Source organism: Rhinopithecus bieti, unplaced genomic scaffold (genome assembly GCF_001698545.2).
Source record: "Rhinopithecus bieti isolate Rb0 unplaced genomic scaffold, ASM169854v2 scaffold_15197, whole genome shotgun sequence".
NCBI classification, from domain to species: domain Eukaryota; kingdom Metazoa; phylum Chordata; class Mammalia; order Primates; family Cercopithecidae; genus Rhinopithecus; species Rhinopithecus bieti.
The window spans coordinates 1,106,292-1,127,813 of record NW_016808366.1 but is presented as its reverse complement, the minus strand read 5'-3'; the positions used below and the strand labels follow the sequence as shown (position 1 = coordinate 1,127,813).

At 45.3% G+C, this 21,522-nt stretch overlaps 1 protein-coding gene across 2 annotated transcripts in view; it reads right to left on the bottom strand.

Annotated features, from left to right (window-relative positions):
- PHF20 (PHD finger protein 20) overlaps positions 1-21,522 on the bottom strand; it is a 189,067-nt gene that overhangs the window by 3,656 nt on the left and 163,889 nt on the right. For both annotated transcript variants that reach the window (XM_017886648.1, XM_017886649.1), the window contains 4 exons: positions 19,231-19,330; positions 15,310-15,505; positions 7,717-8,128; positions 5,804-5,987 (listed from right to left, as the gene is read on the bottom strand). In XM_017886648.1, the coding sequence (XP_017742137.1) occupies positions 5,804-5,987; positions 7,717-8,128; positions 15,310-15,505; positions 19,231-19,330 (892 nt within the window). The remainder of the gene's footprint in view (positions 1-5,803; positions 5,988-7,716; positions 8,129-15,309; positions 15,506-19,230; positions 19,331-21,522) is intronic.

The following is a 21,522-nucleotide window of genomic DNA, read 5'->3' as shown; positions in this document are numbered from 1 at the left end:
AAGCTTTCCCATGCTGAAAATCAGAGAGGCTGGTGTTTTAGCATCCTGTCAAGAAAAATGAAAATCTACAGGGTCTTGAAAAGGTCTATTTGTATCATCATAAACTCTGATTTGCTTCATATTAATTCCTGATTGATACATAATCATCAGTGGCACAGAATACTCTGATATTATTTTCTCCCTTTAATTTTTTTTTCTTTTTTTGAGATGGAGTCTCACTGTGTCACCCAGGCTGGACTGCAGTGGTGCGATCTCAGTTCACTGCAATCTCTGCCTCCTAGGTTCAAGAGATTCTCCTGCCTCAGCCTCCCGAGTAGGTGGGATTACAGGCATGTGCCACCACGCCCAGCGAATTTCTGTGTTTTGGTCTCAAACTCCCGACCTCAGGTGATCCACCCACCTTGGCCTCCCAAAGTGCTAGGATTACAGGCATGAACAGGCATGGCCTTTTTTTTTCTCTTTTGAGACAGCGTTTCGCTCTTGTTGCCTGGGCTGGAGTACAATGTCATGATCTCGACTCACTGCAACCTTCGCCTCCTGGATTCTCCTGCCTCAGCCTCCTGAGTAGCTGGTATTACAGGCACAGGCCACCACGCCTGGCTAATTTTTGCATTTTTATTAGAGACGGGGTTTCGTCATGTTGGCCGGGCTGGTCTCAAACTCCTGACCTCAGGTGATCCACCCACCTTGGCCTCTCAAAGTGCTAGGATTATAGGCATGAGCCACCATGCCCAGCCCCTTTAAATATTTAATGTAAGATTTCAGGCATTAATTAACATTATCATTATTGATTCAATATCTAGAAAGCTGTCTCGCTTGTGAGAACAAGTATTTCTCTACAGAAAGATGTTTGTTCTTCCCCAAGCTACCCCCTAAAGCTCTGGCATTTCGGGAGAGACCATCTGGGAACCCTGCACCTTTGACAAGAACCACCCCCTGCAGGTAGCCCCTGTGCTTTCCCAGCCTGCCTAAAGCCTTTCTAGTCCATGCACCAACCTGTACTGAGCACCTTCTGGACCCTGGAGTGCAGCAAAAGGAAGGCCCATCCAGTACCTCTTCATCAAGCAGCCTGCAACCTACTGCACAATCCTCTCCTGTCCTCAAGACTCAGCCCTACCTTCCTCTCCACCTTTCTAAATCCTCTGTTTCCTGTGAGCTATTCTTTAGGGAAGCCTTCCCCAACCCCATACCCTGAATCTGGTCCTTGTGTTACAGGTGCTATGGTATCATGTGTTCTCCTTTGAGCATTTACTATGGTTTGTAATTACAGGTAATGGGATGATTTGATTAATATCTGTCTCTTCCACTAGATCAAGTTCCATGAGGGCTAAGGCTGAGTCTGCCTTGCTTGCCACTATGTCCCTAACACTCACCTGTGTCTGAAACGTGGCAAGCCTGCAACAAACACAGCGAGAGAAGGAATGTGTGGTCCAGCAAAATGCCCCACCCATTGCTCTGGGCCCTGTGTAGCTTATCCTCCTCCATCATATTTCTTGTTGGTATTTGGGGGTTCCAAGAAGGAGGAACCCTCTTTCTTCCTAATTCCAGCAAGTACAAGGACTTGGGAAATAAGAAAAATAAGACTGCCTCCTCAGACTTAAGCTTGAAAACCAAGAGTAAAAGATCAGTCACGTGAGAGGAACTAGTGGCCTCCTGAGCAAGAAAACTGCATAGTGACCAGTTTCAGAACACCAGTAAGTCTTTAAAAAAAAAAACAAAACAAAACTAGAAGGAGACAGGGGACTGCTCAGCAAACAGGCACAAGAATAAATGGAGAGGCCAGGCGCGGTGGCTCACACCTGTAATCCCAACACTTTGGGAGGTCGAGGGAGGTGGATCACCTGAGGTCAGGAATTCAAGACCAGCCTAGCCAACATGGTGAAACCCGTCTCTATTTAAAATACAAAATTAGCCAGGTGTGGTGGCAGGCATCTGCCTGCTATTTGGGAGACTGAGGAAGGGAGAATTGCTTGAACCTGGGAGGCAGAGGCTTCAGTAAGCCAAGATGATGCCACTGTACTCCTGCCTGGGCGAGAAAGAGTGAGACCCCATGTCTAAATAAATAAATAAATAAATAAATAAATAAATAAATGGAGAAAAGGCAGTCAAGACTGGATGGGTCATTCCAACAGCAAAGAGAGTCAGTCAATCTTTTGCAAGATGATCCTATGATCCTACAGTTGCTGAGAGGCCCCTCTTAAGGTCACCCTAACTACCTCAGATCTAGTTCCAGGCTCACCAAAGACATCCCGATACTACAGTGGCCCAGGAGGCATGCACAGTATGAAGGCGCACCAACGCTCAGACTGGAAGAGTCTAAGCCACTCAGTAGTGCCTGAGCTTGGTTAACAAGAGTGTGTGGAATTCCTAGGATGGAAGCTGTCTGTCAAGGTCTGCTGGGCTGAAGAACAAAGCCAGGACTGTGGGAAGTCAACAGCATCTCCTCTGGACCCCCGCATCCAGCAGGCCAGCCTGTCCACACCATGTGCTGCACCATCCCAAGTGTCTCTTTTAAAGATGCAGAACAGCTTCCAACTAGTATACTGGTTGCTAGCAAGACAGAAGGTTACAGAGGAAAAATTTCTGTTCAAATACACTAAGATCATCTGTATAGATACCACTGCTCATCAAGGCAATATTTTTTATTTAAGAAAATAATATCTCTAATGCCAAAAGACTTTTTTACTTTTCATGGTCATTAAATATCCTTTGTCTTTTAAAGTACTGTTCAGGCCGGGCGCAGTGGCTCACGCCTGTAATCCCAGCACTTTGGGAAGCCGAGGCAGGCAGATCACGAGGTCAGGACTTCAAGACCAGCCTGGCCGACATAGTGAAACCCTGTCTCTACTAAAAATACAAAAATTAGCCAGGCATGGCAGCATGCGCCTGTAATCCCAGTTACTTGGGAGACTGAGGCAGGAGAATTGCTTGAACCCAGGAGGTGGAGGTTATGGTGAGCTGAGATCATGCCACTGCACTCCAGCCTGGGCAGCAGACTGAGACTCCGTCTCAAAAATTAATTAATTAATTAATTAAGGGAGGAGACCACCCCTCATATTGTCTTATGCCCAATTTCTGCCTCCAAAGAAAGAAGAAGCAAAAACTAAAAGGCAGAAATGAAATTCACAGGCAGACAGCCTGGTGCCACACCCTGGGCCTGGTAGTTAAAGATTGACCCCGACCTAATTGGTTCTGTTATCTATAGATTACAGACATTGTATAGAAATGCACTGTGAAAATCCCTATCCTGTTTTGTTCTGATCTAATTACCGGTGCACGCAGCCCCAGTCACGTACCCCTGCTTGCTCAATCAGTCATGACCCTATCACATGTGCCCCCTTAGAGTTGTGAGCCCTTAAAAGGGACAGGAATTGCTCACTTGGGGAGCTCGGCTCTTGAGACAAAAGTCTTGCTGATGCCCCTGGCCGAATAAACCCCTTCCTTCTTTAACTCAGTGTCTGAGGAGTTTTGTCTGCCACTCATCCTGCTACAAAATAAAGTACTGTTCACATAACTACATAAATAATTAAATAATGGCCAATTGTAAAACAATGGCATATATATATATATATATATATATATATATATACACACACACACATACATTTCATCTAATAGCTTACTAGGCTTTTTTTTTTTAAAAAAAGAAATGGGGTCTTGCTCTGTCACCCACGCTGGAGTACGGTGACACGATCATAGCTCACTGTAACCTTGAACTCCTGGCCTCAAGTGATCCTCTTGCCTTGGCCTCCCAAAGCACTGGGATTACAAGGGTGAGCCACCACGCCAAGCCAGCTTTTAAATTTTTTAAAATTTTTTATTTTTTAGACTAAGTCTTGCTCTGTTGCCCAGTCTGGAGTGCAGTGATATGATCTCAGCTCACTGCAACCTCTGCCTCCTAGGTTCAAGTAATTCTCCTGCTTCAGTCTCCCGAGTAGCTAGGATTACAGTTGTGCACCACCACACCTGGCTAAGCAGGCCAGCTTTTAAAAAAGGAATGTTACATCCAAATTCCTATTTAAAACTTGGTTATGAAAGCTTAGTTTATCTTGGTGTTTAAATAAAGAGTTGATTCTCTAAAAAGGGATTCTGATTACTCTTAAATACTATGCAAAAGTCTGTTTACCTAAATAAAATCTTTAAGCTTTATCATTTATTTTAATGCTTTCTTAGTATCTCTCTCAGGGCCTAGAGTCTTAGAAATGTACAGAATATGTGACTCTGAGTCAGCGAGACATACAAGAGGCCAAAGAAAGGGCGTTCAGGCCTACCATTCTTGCCACACCGCCCATTCGGCACATCCAGGGCTAGAGAGGCTGAACCTGGCTGAAGAGAGGATTAAGGAGGTAAGATGTGAGTAGAGTTTAACTTCTCCCCTCAGGGAAGGTCCCTGTGGCAACAACCGAACAGTCACCCTGTTTCCATGGTGATAATCCTATTTTCAGGGGCTCGGAGCCACTCCTACTGCTATTCTCTCAAGAGCTACACTTTTTTGTCTAGCGTTATATCCTCCTTCAGCTCTCTAATAATATGTTTTTCACAGACAGTGGCATCAGTTACAATTCCTTTTTTTAGTTTATTTTTTTAGAGACAGGGTCTGTGTTACACAGGCTGGAGTACAGTGGCATAATCACAGCTCACTACAGCCTCCAACTCCTGGACTCAAGCAGTCCTCCCACCTCAGCCTCCCAAGTAGCTGGGACTCCACCCCTACACTTGGCTAATTTTATTTTTTGTAGAGACTGTGATGCCCAGGCTGGCCTGAAGCAATCCTCCCACCTTAACCTCCCAAAGTACTGAGATTATAGGTGTGAGCCACCACACCCAGCCTAGGTCTTGCTGTCTCTCTCACTGTCCTCCAACAGGGCAACCCTTTCTCCAGTCGAGCCAGATCATCTACCCTGAGTCCTCTCCAGTAGGAAACACCATCACTCTCCTTAAAGCTCAACTTCAGTCTCAGCAGTTTTAGGAAGCCCTCCTGTTAGCACTCTCCTCCCCTGGCATGGCATCAGCCACATGTGTCCTGGCCACACTTCATGGCCCTCACTTGTATAACAGATGGCATTTTCTTCTGAGTTATTTCATGTATGTTTTATATTCCCAGTTACAGTAAAAAATCATAGCTGGACTGTACCCAGAATCCTCAAACATTTCTTTCTTAACTCGGCTCCATTTTTAACATGAAAACAAATAATTAGGGAATATTTCAACAACCCAAACCGTCAACTTCCTGGAGAGAGACTGAACTTGATCATGTTCATCATTACAGGTTTGATCCTCCAGGCCTGTCCGTGACCACCAATATCTGGGAGGAATACCTGGGGCTACACAAATGACTCAGGCAAATTCTCAAATCTCTATTGGCTTACGAGCAGAAAGCTTCATTTTAGATTTTATCAAAGATTGAAATAAGAGGTTTTTCAGATTAAATCCTCAGATACCCTAAAACTCAAGTCAAAATTTTAATTTCTCACAGAACTTGTTTGTAAAGATTCGCTTAGATCACACATTTCCTGCAAGCAGGACTGCCAGTTGCCCTCTCTCTGCATACTCAACTTCACAGAAGGGGTCAGTCAGACAAGCGAGGCAGGACCCAACATCATGCAGATCTTGCACCTGATAAATACTAAAATTAAGGCTCGTCCATCCTGAGGGGAGAATGGAGGTGGGGAGAGGCTGAAAAGAAGAGAAGTAAGGAGTACAGTGGTCCCTGTAAACTAAGATTGGGGGGTTCAGAAAGCAGCTCGTCTGGGGGTGCTCAGAGTGCATGCCAATGCACAGGGGGCCAAGGAGGGAGCCCTACCATCCAGCTCCTTCTCAATGGAGTCCATCCTGTGCGTCACTTCATCCTGAAGAGATTCCACGTGGGTCAGCAGGTTAAACTGCCACTGGTGCTGGGAGCTCAGCAGCCCCTCTCCGCCTCTGTCCAGCAGCTTCCGAGCAGGGGCTTCCTCTGGTAGAGCCTTTTTGGAGACATATTCCTTCACCTGGGGATGCAATGACATAGAAATGACTGAATGGAGATCGCCCCTGGCCCATTTTTCAACCAGCCAGCGTTTGCAGCCATCTGAAATACTAGCTGCAGTTTCAATACTCCAAATCCCTACCTCCCTTTCCTATTTCCTACTTTGGAACTGGGCAGAAGCTTGCCCACTGTACCAATTCCAATGACCTCAAGGTAGCACTCTAGCTTGGGGACCCACAGCTGCTTCCTACTGACTGGGCCAATGTCCTAGCCTATAGTAAGCCTCACAGAATGGCTTCCAGAGCCCTGAGAGCTGATTAGAGCAGGGCTAGTGCAGACGAGGGTTAGTACACGGGAGTCACACCAACGAGTTTCAAGTCTCAGCTCCATCTCCTGCTGAATGTGCGAGTCTAGATGGACTACTTCATGTCCCTGAGCCTCTGCTCCCTCGGTGGAAGGATGGGGGTAGTAAAACCTATTTGGAAGGTTCACAAGGATGATATAGGGTAAGGCACATAAAAGCAAGGTCAGCTTACCATCAATGGAAGAGACTGTTAACCCTGGTTGCTTTGCTGCGGCCCAGTATTTCCTGACTTTGTTTTATGTGCCAGATACCTCTAGGAAACCTGCCTGATCCACAGGACCACTAACTTTTTCTAGGATTTGGTCATCCTTTCATTCATCCATTTGAAATGAAATAGATTCTAGCCAATATTTATTTAGTACTTACTATGTGCAAAACAATGTGCTGAGGGATTTTCACAAATACATTCCATAGTAACTGAGGGGCTTCACTGGCCCCATTCTACCGGCAAGAAAACAGGTCTGGTCAGGAAGGTGAAGTAACCCGCTCAGAATCACAGTAAGAGGCTGAGCCCAGAACTGAAACTGCGTCTGTCTCAAGACTGTGTCCTTACCACCTTGCCCAACACTGTTTAGACACAGTCAAGGGCACAAGGATGAATGAGGTACAATCCCCTCCCTTGAGGGGCTTGTAATCTAGGATCCCCTTGGCACTATGCAGCAATGTATTTAACGCTGGTGACACCAACCTGCAGGAGAAAGTCTGGGAAGTAAAGGATGATGAGGCAGAGGAACTCTCAAATCATACAAAGCCTCACTGACAACTGAGGACAGGGCACAATGAGCCTAGTGAGCAGTTAGAGATGAAAACACTGCAAATGAGGTGACACAAGGGGGTTCTAGAAGACAGTGACTTGAATAACAAAAACACCAAAAGTGGCTCTTGGGAAAACTGATGAAACCAGCAATATTTTGACAAAGTGTACCATTTTTACCACAGGGCTTCAAAGTTAAAAGTCAAAATAAAGCTATCATACAACTGGATTGAAAAAATTCTGCCTAACAAAACATTTGACTCATTGTTTGCTCATGCTAAGAATTAACATCTAGGTGCAATTATAATGCAAATTGCCTTAAAGAAAAAGTGAGTTTTCCTAACCCAATTCTCCTTGCTACTTCCCACCTCTCCCTTCCTCTGCACCCACGCCCCCACGACCCGCCACTCTTGACTATGCCATTATGTGGGTGCTTCCTGGAACCTAGGATCTTTGGCTTAAGTGGGCTCTCCTGACTGTGCACCCATTTTGGCAAACCAAAAAATATTTATGGTAAGCAAATTTAAATATAGTTTTATTAATAAATATCTTCCATAGAACATTCAAACCTAGGAGGAGAACTTACAAGCACTCACGCAATGAATGAAGAACAAGTACAAGCCAGCCACATACCTTTGGGGAGCCGGGTTTGGGGTCACTGTCCCCCTTGCTCCTGTCTTGGTCTAGAGGCCAACCCAGGCGCGGGGAGAGGGAATCATCGCCGTTCTCGTGGAGGGGGTTGACCGCATCGTCGAGGGCAGAGCCCCTCGTCTCCACCACCAGCTTCTGCTCCACGGCAGGGTAGTAGGCACGGGGCTTCTGGTAGCAGTGCTCACTGGTGATATAGGACTCCTCCACAGAACGCGGCAGGGGCAGGGCCAGGGGCCTGGGCTTCTCCACTGCCCCGTTCAAAGTTCTATAGCTTGGGGCTTCCTCCTTGCTCCTGGTGTCAGTGACAGGGATGTTTTTGAATTGAGATCTCCCCTCCCCTGAGTGCTGTTTCCAAGGCTGGCACCACAGTGGCAGATCAGGATGCTCCCGGCTTCTGTTGAGAGGACAAAGAGGGCATGGGTTTTGGAGTAACTGGACGATTGCAGGGGTTCCCAATTCCTAAATACTCTCCCAGTAGGGACAGCAGCTCCACCTAGACCATCTGACCACACACTACCATTTGCTAAACAAGAAGGAATGTGAATCTGTGGTCTCCTAGGAGACCACTCCTTAGTGAGCTCCCACTGTGGTCACACGCAGTGAGTGGGACTGGACTCTCACTCAGAAGACCTGAATGGATTTCAACTCTGGGACAACTCACTTAACCAGCCTCATTCCTACTTCCTCCTCTGTGAAACTGGGCTAATTATCTGTCTGATCTGTCTGCTACTGTAAACTAAAAATAAAATTCTAAGACCCTCAACCAACTTGAATGGACCCCTCTTAGCCAAGAGCATTCCAACATTAACCTGAAAAAGTAGTTCAGGCCATGATGGGAAGGGAGTCAGACAATCCTCCTACCTTTGGAACTCATGCACAACTGACCAGCATTAACATTAAAACAGAGACCCTAAGACTGACAAAACAGACTGTTTGTAGCAATAAGATACCAAATAACAGATAGCAGGTACTGTAATTAATCAAAGTATTTTACCCCGAAATACATTTCTTTGACATATTTTGAACTAGTCCTGCAAAGCTGTCTCTTGTGGGGAAATCTACATTCTATAGAAATCCCCTTTCCTTTCCAGGTCTTTTCCTGTGCCAGGAGAAAACTAAGTAAGAGTCTGGCACCTTTTTAGGTCTGATAAGAAACATTTACGATCTATTCTCTCTGAAGCCTGCTACCTGGAGGCTTCATCTACATAAGAACTCTGGTCTCTACGACCCCTTATTTTAACCCAGACACTCCTTTCTTCCTTCCTTTCTTTCTTTTCTTTGTTTTCTTTCTTTTCTTTCCTTCCTTCCTTTCTTTTTTCTTTCTCTTTCTTTCCTTCCTTCCTTTTCTCTTTCTTCCTTCCTTTCCTTCCTTTTGTCTTCATTCTTTCCCTTTCTTTTATCTTCCTTCCTTCCCCTTTCTTCCCTCCCTTTTCTCTTCCTCCCTTCCCTTCCTTTTCTCTTTCTCCCTACCCTCCCCTTCCTTCACTTTCTCTCTCTTCCCTACTTCTTTTTTTTCTTCCTTCCTTCCTTTTCTCTCTCTCTCTTTCTTTCTTCTTCTTCTTCTTCTTTTTTTTTTTTTGACAGAGTTTTGCTCTTGTTACCCAGGCTGGAGTGCAATGGTGCAATCTCGGCTCACTGCAACCTCTGCCTCCAGGTTCAAGCAATTCTCCTGCCTCAGCCTCCCAAGTAGCTGGGATTACAGGCATGTGCCACCATGCCCAACTAATTTTGTATTTTTAGTAGAGATGTGGTTTCTCCATGTTGGTCTCGAACTCCCGACCTCAGGTGATCCATCTACCTCAGTCTCCCAAAGTTCTGGGAGCCCAAAGGCATGAGCCACTGCACCTGGCGACAGGCCTTTAGATAATAACTTAACTCTTTAGATAATAACTTAATTCTTTCAATCAATTGCCAATCAGAAAATCTTTGAATCTACCTCTAACCCACCCCTCAAGTTGTCCTGCCTTTCTGGACCCATCCAATGTACTTCTTATATGTATTGATGTCTTATGTCTCCCTAAAATGTATGTAGCCTGTATGTAGCCTGACCACCTTGGGCTCATGTTCTCAGGACCTCCTGAGGCTGTCTCACAAGTCAAAGTCCTCATATTTGGCTCAGAATAAATCTCTTTAAGTATTTTACAGAATTTGACTCTTTTTGCCAACTGAGTTTCATAACAATTAAATGACTTAATGGTGGCCTAAAGTGCTCTTCAAATGTGACTTACTAAAAATAAGCTTAACTTATTAATGAACAGTCACAATGATCCCAGCATGTAATGGCATTCAATTACAAAAATGCAATGATTACCCAGGGGTTAAAAAAATAAAATCAACTGTCATTTATGTATAGGCCATTAATGATAAAGTTTCTAAAAATTATTCTGAAACTTTGTTTTCACCATTCCAAAGAAAAATGTTTGTTATTGAAGAAAAGAACAGAGATTCTTACCCTTTTTAGGGCCACAGACTCCTGTGAGCATCTACTGAAAGCTGTGCCTCCATGTATGTGCACATAAAATGTTGTGGATGCCTTCCTGTACCTTCCTGTGAAAGTGGAAGTGGCCATATACATGAAGGCACAGAGTGATGTTACAGAACTAAAATTCTGCTCCCAAGGGCCTGCAACTATCCCGTCTCAGCTCTCCCACTCCAGCAATCCCATACCACTGCTAGCCACTGAGGAAGAGGGGGAAACAATTGGCATCAATTGTTTGGGACACCTCCAGACAGGTTATCAGCCTGTCCCAGGAACCTACTCAGGACCCAGACATACCACTGAAATCACAATTGCTCAGGGGAAATGGGAGTCATGGTTAACTTTCAGGTCCATGGTTAACTTTTCAGGTTAACATGGAACACACAAGCCAGAGTACAGACCTGCTCTTTATTAAAAAATCCATTAAAGTCGTTGCTTCCTCCCACCTACAATTTTCATTGTTCCAGCTGAGATCTGAAGGTGCTACTCCTCACAAGCATGACCCTGCCGTTTCCTTGCAAGCCCTGTCAATCATGAAGAAGGTAAGCACAGCCATCCAGGCCATGTTATTTATGGTGACAGATGCTCTGAAGTTAGTCCCAGTTTTATTGTTTGTCTTTGAAAATAAATTCACCGGGTCACTGGGGAACAATATTTCTGAGAATAAAAACCCAGAGCCCGTGACAACGGAGACCATCCATGAATACAGAGACACACTGGGGCCACCTTCCCCTTTCCCAGGATCTTTTCTCCATTCATAATAAGTACCAAGATCTTCCTATGCCTTCTTCTGAATTGCTAGAAGACAGATTTAATTCTACTACAAACAAAGCCATTTCTATAAAGATGGAGGATCTAGATAAGGATTCAGAAGGGACAAGGGGCTGGGCGCAGTGGCTCACACCTGTAATCCCAGCGCTTTAGGAGGCCGAGGCAGGCAAAGCACTTGAGCCCAGGAGTTTTGAGACCAGCCTGGGCAACATGGCAAAACCCAGTCTCTACTAAAAATATGAAAACTAGCCAGGCGTGGTGGTACATGCCTATAATCCCAGCTACTGGAGAGGCTGAGGCATAAGAATCACTTGAACTAGGGAGGCAGAAGTTTCAGTGAGCCGAGATTGTACCACTGCACTCTAGCCTGGGTGACAGAGTGAGATCCTTGTCTCAAAAACAAAAAAAGAAGGGGCAAGCCTCCAGAATATGGGCCAAGGCCAGGAACACTGACATTTCAGTAAGGAAAAAAGAGAACAGCATCTGACAGAACCCTCAAATGAAAAGAAATGCAGGCGCCTGTAGGGCCAGCTACTCAGGAAGCTAAGGTGGGAGGATAACAATTATTATTTTTAAAAAGTTCAGCCCTATTAAGACTGTCGAAAAGAAAATAATAAAAATAAAAGAAATATGAGCCAGACACAGTGGCTCACACCTATAACCCCAGCACGTTGGGAGGGCAAGGCAGGTAGATCACTTGACCAGCCTGGGCAACACAGCAAGACCCCATCTCAAAAAAAAAAAAAAAAAAAAAAAAACCACACACATTTTTTTTAAAGAAATATAACAAAGTTTACAATCAGGAGTAGCCCAAGGTTTCCCAGGTACTCACGTGGACCACCATCCACCTACTTCATTTAATTGCTGCCATCTCATTAAAAACAAACTCATTTGGTTTATATGGGGTTAAGTTTTCCTATTTTATGAAATGTGAGGAAATAGCTTGTCTCTGACATCCTATCTAGAGCTGTCATTTGATTCAGTTTACCTCAACAGATTTTGTCACAGCAACTGCTAATTGCCCCAGCATCCAACCTCCCCTTTTCCTTTTATCCCCACCCCCACCCCTACTCCTAAGTATAAGCAGGGCCTGTGGCCACCTGCCTAGCCTGCCCTGCCATTAGGCCTGTCCAAGAAACTATTTGCCCTCCCTCTTCTTTTTCTCTTTTCCCCCTACTGGGGACTGGGGCAGGCTGAGGTGCAGGTGAAACTGCTTCAACCATGCAAACAGAGGTAATCCCAAGAGAATGCCAGAACAATAAGACAAAAGGAACCTAAGATAAGGGGAACCCTAAGAGAATGCTGGAGCCATAAGACAGAAGGAAACAAAGTTCCCAACCCCACAGATGGAGAAAGGCCACTTACCTAGCCTAGATCCCTGCCTAGCCTTGAACCATTCATTTATATGAGAAAGAAACTTGTTTTGTTTGAGCCTCTATTTGGGGGGTCCTTGTTATAGCAGCTCAGCTTTTACCCAAACCAATGCAGACCCTTGTTGAACATTCCCTCCTCAACCACCTTTGTCACACAGATCTTGAAGCCAGGCCTCTGTATGCCAGAGAGCACAAGAGGAAGCAGATTCCCATCTCGCCATCTCAGGGCCCTGATGCTCCACTCTGCCTGACACCAGGCCTCCTCTAGGACTAACCAGCACAAAGGAAATCCTATCCAGGAGCGGCCTATCAAGTCTTAACTCACTCATGGGACTAGTCTGTCACTGTTTACAACTTAAATAAAAGCAGTCCCTGACACAGACTATACTAAAACCAAAAAAAAGCTCACAAGGTCATGCAGTATCACATAGAGAGACAGTTAGAAAAGTACCTGACAGAGCCTGGATTTGGATTCTAGTCCAGGCTCCACCCATGGAAACCATGGAAGAGGCACTACCCCACTCAAGGCCCTGTTGCTGTATGGGGTAAAGTAGGGTAGGTTATAAAAGCCAAGAGACCGGCCGGATGCAGTGGCTCAAGCCTGTAATCCCAGCACTTTGGGAGGCCAAGGTGGGCGGATCACTTGAGGCCAGGAGTTCAGGACCAGCCTGGCCAACATGGTGAAACCCTATCTCTACTAAAAATACAAAAATTAGCCAGGCGTGGTGGCATGTGCCTGTAATCCCAGCTACTCAGGAGTTTGAGGCAGAAGAATCGCTTGAACCCAGGAGGTGGAGGTAGCAGTGAGCCAAGATCATGCCACTGCATTCCAACCTGGGTGACTGAGTGAGACTCTGTCTCAACAACAACAACAACAAAAAGCCAACAGACCCCAATAAAAGCCACATGTGTTTATCACAGCTTACATGAAATTGGGTCATCTGACATATAGAATGCAACCACAGGAGGAAATTCACACTAAATTTCATTCTCTGGCCACTAAAAGCCAAAACGCCAGCTCCAAAGGTTTAAAGCTTTTCTGTATCAGCAAACCACCAAGAGACATTTTTACTGAGCAACCCTTGTGCTAGAGAACAGGCCTGCCAACAATATCTGTTCTAGCAGCTTTTTCAATTTTACCTTCTTTACCAATCAAGAACGTTTAGAATGAGCTGAGGCAAGCCTGGGCACGGTGGCTCATGACTGTAATCCCAGCACTTAGAGAGGCCAAGATGGGCGGATCACTTGAGGTCACCTGGCCAACATGGTGAAACCCCGTCTCTACTTAAAATACAAAAATTAGCCGGGGATGGTGGCGGGCACTTGTAATCTCAGCTACCCAGGAGGCTGAGGTGGGAGAATCGCTTGAACCCAGGAGGTAGAGGTTGCAGTGAGCCAAGATCACGCCACTGCACTCCAGCCTGGGTGACAGAGCAAGGCTCTGTCTCAGAAAAAAAAAAAAAAGAATGAGCTGAGTTGCTTGAGCCCAGGAGTTTGAGGCTGTAGATGATCACAGCTGTGAATAGCCACTGCACTCCAGTCTGGGAAATAAAGCAAGACCCCATGTCATTAAAAAAAGAAAAAGAATATTTAGCATGAAAGGGATAAACAAAATATGGCATACACATAAAATGAGTTATTACTCAGGAGGAAATTCTTACATATGCTATAACATGGAAGAACTTTGAGGACACTATTCTAAGTGAAATAAGCTAGTCACAAAAAGACAAACACTATATGACTCCACTTACATGAGGTCTCTAGAGAAGTCAAATTCAGAGAGGCAGAGTAGGATAGTGGTTGCCAGGGGCTTTTGGGAAAGGGAAATGGACAGCTGTTGCTAAAGGGTATAGAACTTCAATTTCACAAGGGTTTTAGAGACTGGTTGTAAAGCAACGTGAATGACAACTGTGCAGAACTGTACACTTAAAAATGGTTAACATGGGGCTGGGTACAGTGGCTCACACCTGGAATCCCAGAACTTTGGGAGACCAAGGTGGGCGGATCACCTGAGGTCAGGAGTTCAAGACCAACCTGGCCAACATGGTGAAACCCTGTCTCTACTAAAAATACAAAAATTAGCCAGGTGTGGTGGTATGCACCTGTAGTTCCAGTTACTCAGGAGGCTGAGGCAGGAGAATCACTTGAATCTGGGAGGCGGAAGTTGCAGTGAGCCAAGATTGCACCACTACACTCCAGCCTGGGCAACAGAGCGAGACACTGTCTCAAAAAAAAAAAAAAAGAAAAAAAGGTTAAGATGGTAAATTTTATATTATGTATATCTTGCAGCAATTAAAAACAAATAACTCAGCCAGGTGCAGTGGCTCATGTCTGTAATCCCAGCACTTTGGGAGCCCGAGGTGGGTGGATCACTTGAGGTCAGGAGTTCCAAGACCAGCCTGGCCAACATGGTAAAACCCCATCTCTACAGAAAATACAAAAAACTAGCCAGGCGTGGTGGCAGGTGCCTGTAGTCTCAACTACTCAGGAAGCTGAAGTGGGAGAATCGCTTGAACCCAGGAGGTGGAGGCTGCGGTGAGCTGAGATCTTGCCACTGCACTCCAGCCTGGGTGACAGAGCAAGACTCCATTTAAAAAAACAAAACAAAACAAAACTCAGAACTGTACACCAAAACAAAAAACAAATCAAAATACACACACCATGTCTTGATTCTGGACACCATGTCTTGATTCTGGTGGTGGCTTCATGGCTGCATACAATGTCAAAATTCAATGAACTCTTAAAATGGATGAACTTAATTATATGTAAGATATTACTCAATAAAGTTTTTTTTTTAAGAATGTTTATCGCATAATTGGTAATTTTTAGTAAATGTCTCAAAGTCAGTTTTATGATTTGATTGCTTTGGTAGCTTTCCAGTTTCTCAGATTGACCCAGCCCCCAGACCATGCCAAACCAGACTGCTCCCAACACTGCGGGTGCCACACTTACTGCAAGATGCTCATCTTGAGCTGCAGGCCATGCAGAACCTCAATCACTCTCTGCACATCACCAAGAAGCTGGTGGGTGGCCACAATCTTCTTGGCATTCTGATGGGAGTAGTTCTCTTCTAGAAATGCCAGGCCATGCATATGTCCCCTGCTCAGCCACTCCTTGTCATACCAGTACTTGAAGCCAGGCCTCTGACCTACAGCAGTGACAACAAGAGGGTTAAAACATGGCCTGAAGGAAACCCAGGCCGTTTCATCACTATCATACAATTATCATACAAACTACTGGAAGAATAGATTAGTATATTCATTTTGTTCATTGATTCATTCAGTGTATCTTTTCTTGGCACCTACAGTATGCTAGGCTCTCTATTAGGTAGTGGGGACAAGGTAGTGAATAAGGCCTGTACTTCCTGATTTCCTGGAACTGGCCAGAGGTGAGCTGGGCACCTGGATTATCTCTAAATTTAAATCATAATATTCTCTCCCCTACTTAAAACCTTCCATTTCCTCCTACTGCTCAAAGGAGAATACCCAAAGCCCTAACTCTCTAACTCTGGCTTACTGAGGCCCACAGGACCCAGTTCCTTCCTGCCTTCCCCTCCATACCCTTACACTGGCCTCGTTTCAGTTTCTGAAACACATCAAACTCTTTGTATCCCTTCTGTCTGCAGCACTATTCCCTAAGCCTTTGCAGGGTTGGCTCCTTACCACCTCCTCAGGAAGGCTTTTATTTTATTTTATTTTATTTTATTTTTTATTTTTTATTTTTTTTTTGGCACGGAGTCTTGCTCTGTTGCCCGGGCTAGAGTGCAGTGGCTGGATCTCAGCTCACTGCAAGCTCCGCCTCCCGGGTTCACGCCATTCTCCTGCCTCAGCCTCCCGAGTAGCTGGGACTACAGGCGCCCGCCACCTCGCCCGGCTAGTTTTTTTGTATTTTAGTAGAGACGGGGTTTCACCGTGTTAGCCAGGATGGTCTCGATCTCCTGACCTCGTGATCCGCCCGTCTCGGCCTCCCAAAGTGCTGGGATTACAGGCTTGAGCCACCGTGCCCGGCCGGCTTTTATTTTCCTTTTTTGTTGACAGGGTCTCACTCTGTTGTCCAGGCTACAGTTAGTTTAGTTAGGCATGAACATGGCTCACTGCAGCTTCGACCTCCCTGGGCTCAGGTGATCTTCCCACCTCAGCCTCCCAAAAGTATTTGGGACTACAGGTGTGCACCACCATGCCTAGCTAATTTTTCTTTCTCTCTTTCTCTCTCTCTCTCTCTTTTTTTTCTTGATGGGGTGTTGCCATGTTGCCCAGGATTGCGGCCTTCTGCTACTTCTCAAAATTGAGAGCATCCTCAGTGCCTCATAGTCATCTTATCAATTTTCCCGTCATGGCATTCATCACTACCTTACACAGTCTTATTTACTTAACTTGTTCTAACTTCTGTTTCTGGCTCCCAACCCGGCTAAGAGCCAAAAGAGTAGGAACGATCTTGTTCATGGTTGTATCCCCAGTGCCTGGCAAAAGGCATCTTGAATGGACTTATCAAATCAATGGAAAGATGCCTCGAGGCCCCCTGCAAATGTACCATCTACCACCTAACTCAACAGATGATCAGGCCCCTTCCCTTCTCTGCACCTGTTACCCATTCATTAGAACAACATAGGAACTGGATGGCTTTAGCCATCCTATTTGTTACAGGACTCCTTAGGAAGGACTGAAAACATAAGCACATGTGACTTATCAACACGACCTGCTCCAAAGTCCCAGGGAAAAGCTTTCAACCAGACTGTTGTAAACTGTCAATATCTATAAAAACCTGAAAAACCCAGGTGATTCCTATTAAGGTCTTTGAGTTACTTCTGGCTTTACTAATACACATGGTAGGGATACACCTTGATTCTGTTAACAATATTTTTAAGTAGCCTTTAAAAATTGAATCTGTTAAACTTTTGGTCCAACCCACTGCAGAGTCAGTCTATACATGTAGACCCTGTGGCAGACATGCTGTGCTCAGTTCAAGGAAGAGTCTATTCACAGTCTTGGCGATTAAAGTCATAGAAGTTCAGTGAGTGCACAGGATTTGATGAAGAGGGTGCATGTGACTTCTAAAGAAGGAAAAGTAGAGACAGACAGGTAGGGAAAAAAAGATTTTTAAAAGGTATGCCAAGGAGCCTTCAGGATTATATGGGGGAAGCTCAGAGGCAGCTGCTGCAGGTGGTGCCTAGAGCAGCAGGATTCAGAGCTGCACTACCTGTTTTACAAGACAAAGATATGAGACAACTGGTTCTCATCGCCTGTCTGGCATTGGCTGGTGGTGTGATCCTGGGCCAGTCATGTCCCTTCTGGATTTGTGTTTGTTCACCTGTCAAATCTTCTGACTACATTCTTTCCTTCGGATAAAGGGACAAGTGGAGGCAGATGCTTCTAGGTCTATGGACTCATTTAGTACAAGGAGACAGTGTCACAACAGAGGCCTTCAGGCCCAGAGGGGACCTGCTTGCTGTTAAATGAACTGGTGGCCAGTCCCTCCCTAGACAACCAACAAAATCAGACCTGGCTCTGCAAACCAGTTCTAATTCCAGTTTGCTTTATGAGGAAAGTCAACTGTATCCTCAAGGATCAATTTCTTCCTCATAAGCAAAACTGGGTGTAGGAGAACCAGGCCCACCTCATCAGACAGAAAGGAGTAACCGAAGCAGAGGCTCTCAAGCATTGTCTAGCTCTAAAGGAATCAAGGGACTAGAGCTGAGGGAGAACCTTACAGGTGGTAATGGGAGACAATGTCACCATCCCATGGAAACTAAGACAATGAACTGCATATTTACAATCCATTCCTTCTAGAAAGGAGCAACCAAGAGCCATAGGTGACCTCTATAGCCATGGAACTAACTGATCCTGCTAAGGAATTAAGTCACTGCTAAGAGTGGCAACAGGCTCTACCCAACCATGCCTTCCTCCTTCCCCTCAAGGGCATTTCTCCCTTCAAGACGGCAGTGATGTGATGAAGGGCAGATGTTGCCACAGGGGGCAGAGGCAGGTTTCTAACCCTCCAACAACCCCCAAAAGCCAAAGACAGAGCCCACATGCCCATCCTCATGAGTCCTCAAGAAAAGGAAAAGGTGCCACTTCAGCAGCACATACACTGAAACAGGAACAATAAAGAGAAGATTAGCATGGACCCTACACAAGGATGACACTCAAACTTGGGAAGTTTCTACACTTTTTTACAGAGCTTCAATCACACAGGATGAAAGTTCTAGAGATCTGCTGTACAACATTGTACTTACAGTTATTAACAACAATACTGTATTGTACACTTAAAAATTTGTTGAGGGTAGATCTCATGTTTTTTTTTTTTTTTTTTTTTTGAGACAAAGTTTCGCTCTTGTCGCCCAGGCTGGAGTGCAATGGCACAATCTCGGCTCACTGCAACCTCCACCTCCTGGGTTCAAGCGATTCTCCTGCCTCAGCCTCCCAAGTAGCTGGGATTGCACCTGTCACCATGCCCAGCTAATTTTTGTATTTTTAGTAGAGACGGAGTTTTACCACATTGGCCAGGCTGGTCTCGAACTCCTGATCTCAGTTGATCCACAAGCCTTAGCCTCCCAAAGTGTTGGGATTACAGGCATGAGCCACTGCGCCCGACCTCATGCATTTTTTCAAAACCATAATTAAAGAAAAGGAATAGTTCTAGCTCAAGGCCAGGCCTTCCAATAGGTGGGCCCCTTCACACATGTGCTCTTATTGCTACGTTCAGGACAGCTGGCCACCAGGCGGGATAGCAACAGAGGCGAGGAGGAGTTGGAGTCTAGCCGATGCTGAAGAAATGAGTCTCAAGACCACAGACATTTAAAATGTGTCATACACAGCCAGCTGTGCCAAGGAAAAGGCTACATACTGTTATATCCCTGACTCCAGAAATCTCTACCTGGAGGGTCTTGGCAAACATAACAGGTGTATTTCTCGGGCACATTTTCTTCCAGTAATCCCATGCAGACCCCATGCTGCCAGCACTGGCACTCTTCACACTGTTAGAATTAAAGAAGCAACAAAAATTAAACTCAGAAGGTGTTCTCCATCCAAAAGTAAGACCCACCTGCTGAGGGGAGGGGCGTGGGAGGATAGAAGGAGAGGGGAGGAAGGAGCACTCCCTCCTGACTAACGTGGAACTGAGCTGCTGTCACACATCTGGAACTGCACTGTCCAATATGGTAGCCACTAGCCACATGTGGCTCTACATTGAAATTAATATGGTAAGCTAAAAATTCAGTTCCTCAGTCCCATGAGTGACATCTTAAAGCTGAGTTGGAATTATGGCCCAAACACTCATTAGCTGTGTGACTTTGCATAGGTCAGTTCTCCTGGGCTTTATTTTCCCCATCTGCAAAATGGGACACATAATTCCTACCCTCCTCCTGGGGCTGTTTGTGAAGATTCAATGGGTCATTTATAAACGCTCCTATTATAGAGCCCAGCACACAGGTTTATGTAATACGCTACTGTTAATACTATTAACCACTAATGAGCAAGTCAATTCCCCAAGACCCCTGCTGGGGTAATCATGGGTTGGTACTTTGCATTTATTCTCTCTAAACCTTACCAAAGATCACACAGCTATTGAAAGGCAAAGGTGGATGAGAACATAAACCTGGCTTGTTGCTAAGCCAATTCTTTCAACCCAAGGCTCTACTTCCTTCCTTGAGTATTGAGGGGATGGGGGAGAGGGCCAGAAGGCAGAGAGGGAAAGGAAGGAGTTAACAATGAGGGTGGCACTGGGAGACATATGGACAGCCTGAGGATAGTAGGTCTGAGAGCTAAGGGTCCAGAGGAGGGAATGAAAAGGAAAGGCGAACTCTCGAGGAGATACCAGGCCACTTCAAGCAATTCCAAACCAGGACCCTAAACTTTTAACTACCCAACCAAACAAATTAGCCCTAGAAGGTGGACAGTGAGCTTCCTGACATGACCTTGATGGTGGCCCACCAGCCTGGCCACAAGGGACTAGAAATCCAGAGCTCAAGATGGTCCTCAACCACTGGCAGTCACATAGGTCCCAGCATCAAGAGGGCTTCCCTGAGCAGATGTAAGGTCTCTAGGAAGTTAATCATATCAGAATCAACGTGGGCAGAGCGCAAAGACAGGCTTTAGATATCTGTTTTAGATTCTTCAATTTACAGATGAGGAAACTAAGGCTCAGAGAAGAAATGTAAAGTGACAAAAAGGCGGTCAGTAGCAGAAAACAAACTAACAATTAAAAATGAAAGTCTATCTCACCAATGATTTTGTGTTTTGAAAACCAGGATTCACCAAAAATGAATCAAATACAGTTCAGTTTCAAAATGATAACTTTTTTTTTTTGAGATGGAGTCTCCCTCTGTCACCCAAGCTGGAGTGCAGTGGGACAATCTTGGCTCACTGCAACCTCTGCCTCCCAGGTTCAAGCCATTCTCCTGCCTCCGCCTCCTGAGTGGCTAGGACTATAGGTGCATGCCACCATGCCCAGCTAATTTTTTGTATTTTTAGTAGACGTGGGGTTTTACTGTGTTAGCCAGGATGTTCTCGATCTCACCTCATGATCCGCCTGCCTCAGCCTCCCAAATCACTGGGATTATAGGCGTGAGCCACCACGCCTGGCCAATGATAACTTTTTTCATGTGCATGTAACTAAAACACATTATTCCTTTAAATTAAGAAATGAATGAGAATAATAAACAAACTAAAAGACAAAATACCTAAGAATAACCATAAGCATGTAAGCCCTCTCTAAAAAACAAAAAACATAAATACTACTTGAAGAACACAGAGACGTAAGTCAATGGTACAGTGCACCCTGTTCCTGGACAGCAAGAGTTAACATATGGATATCAATTATCCTTGGGTTAATTTATAAAAAGAATGTAGTCCTGGCCAGGCGCAGAGGCTCATGCCTGTAATCCCAGCACTTTGGGAGGCCGAGGCGGGTGGATCACTTGAGGTCAGAAGTTCAAGACCAGCCTGGCCAATATTTTTGAAACCCCGTCTCCACTAAAAATACAAAAATTAGGGAGGCATGGTGGCAGGCGCCTGTAATCCCAGCTACTTGGGAGGTTAAGGCAGGTTCAGAATCTCGTGAACCTGGGAGGCGGAGGTTGCAGTGAGCCGAGATCACGCTACTACACTCCAGCTTGGGCGACAGAGCGAGGCCCCATCTCAAAAAAAAAAAAAAAAAAAAAAAAAAATC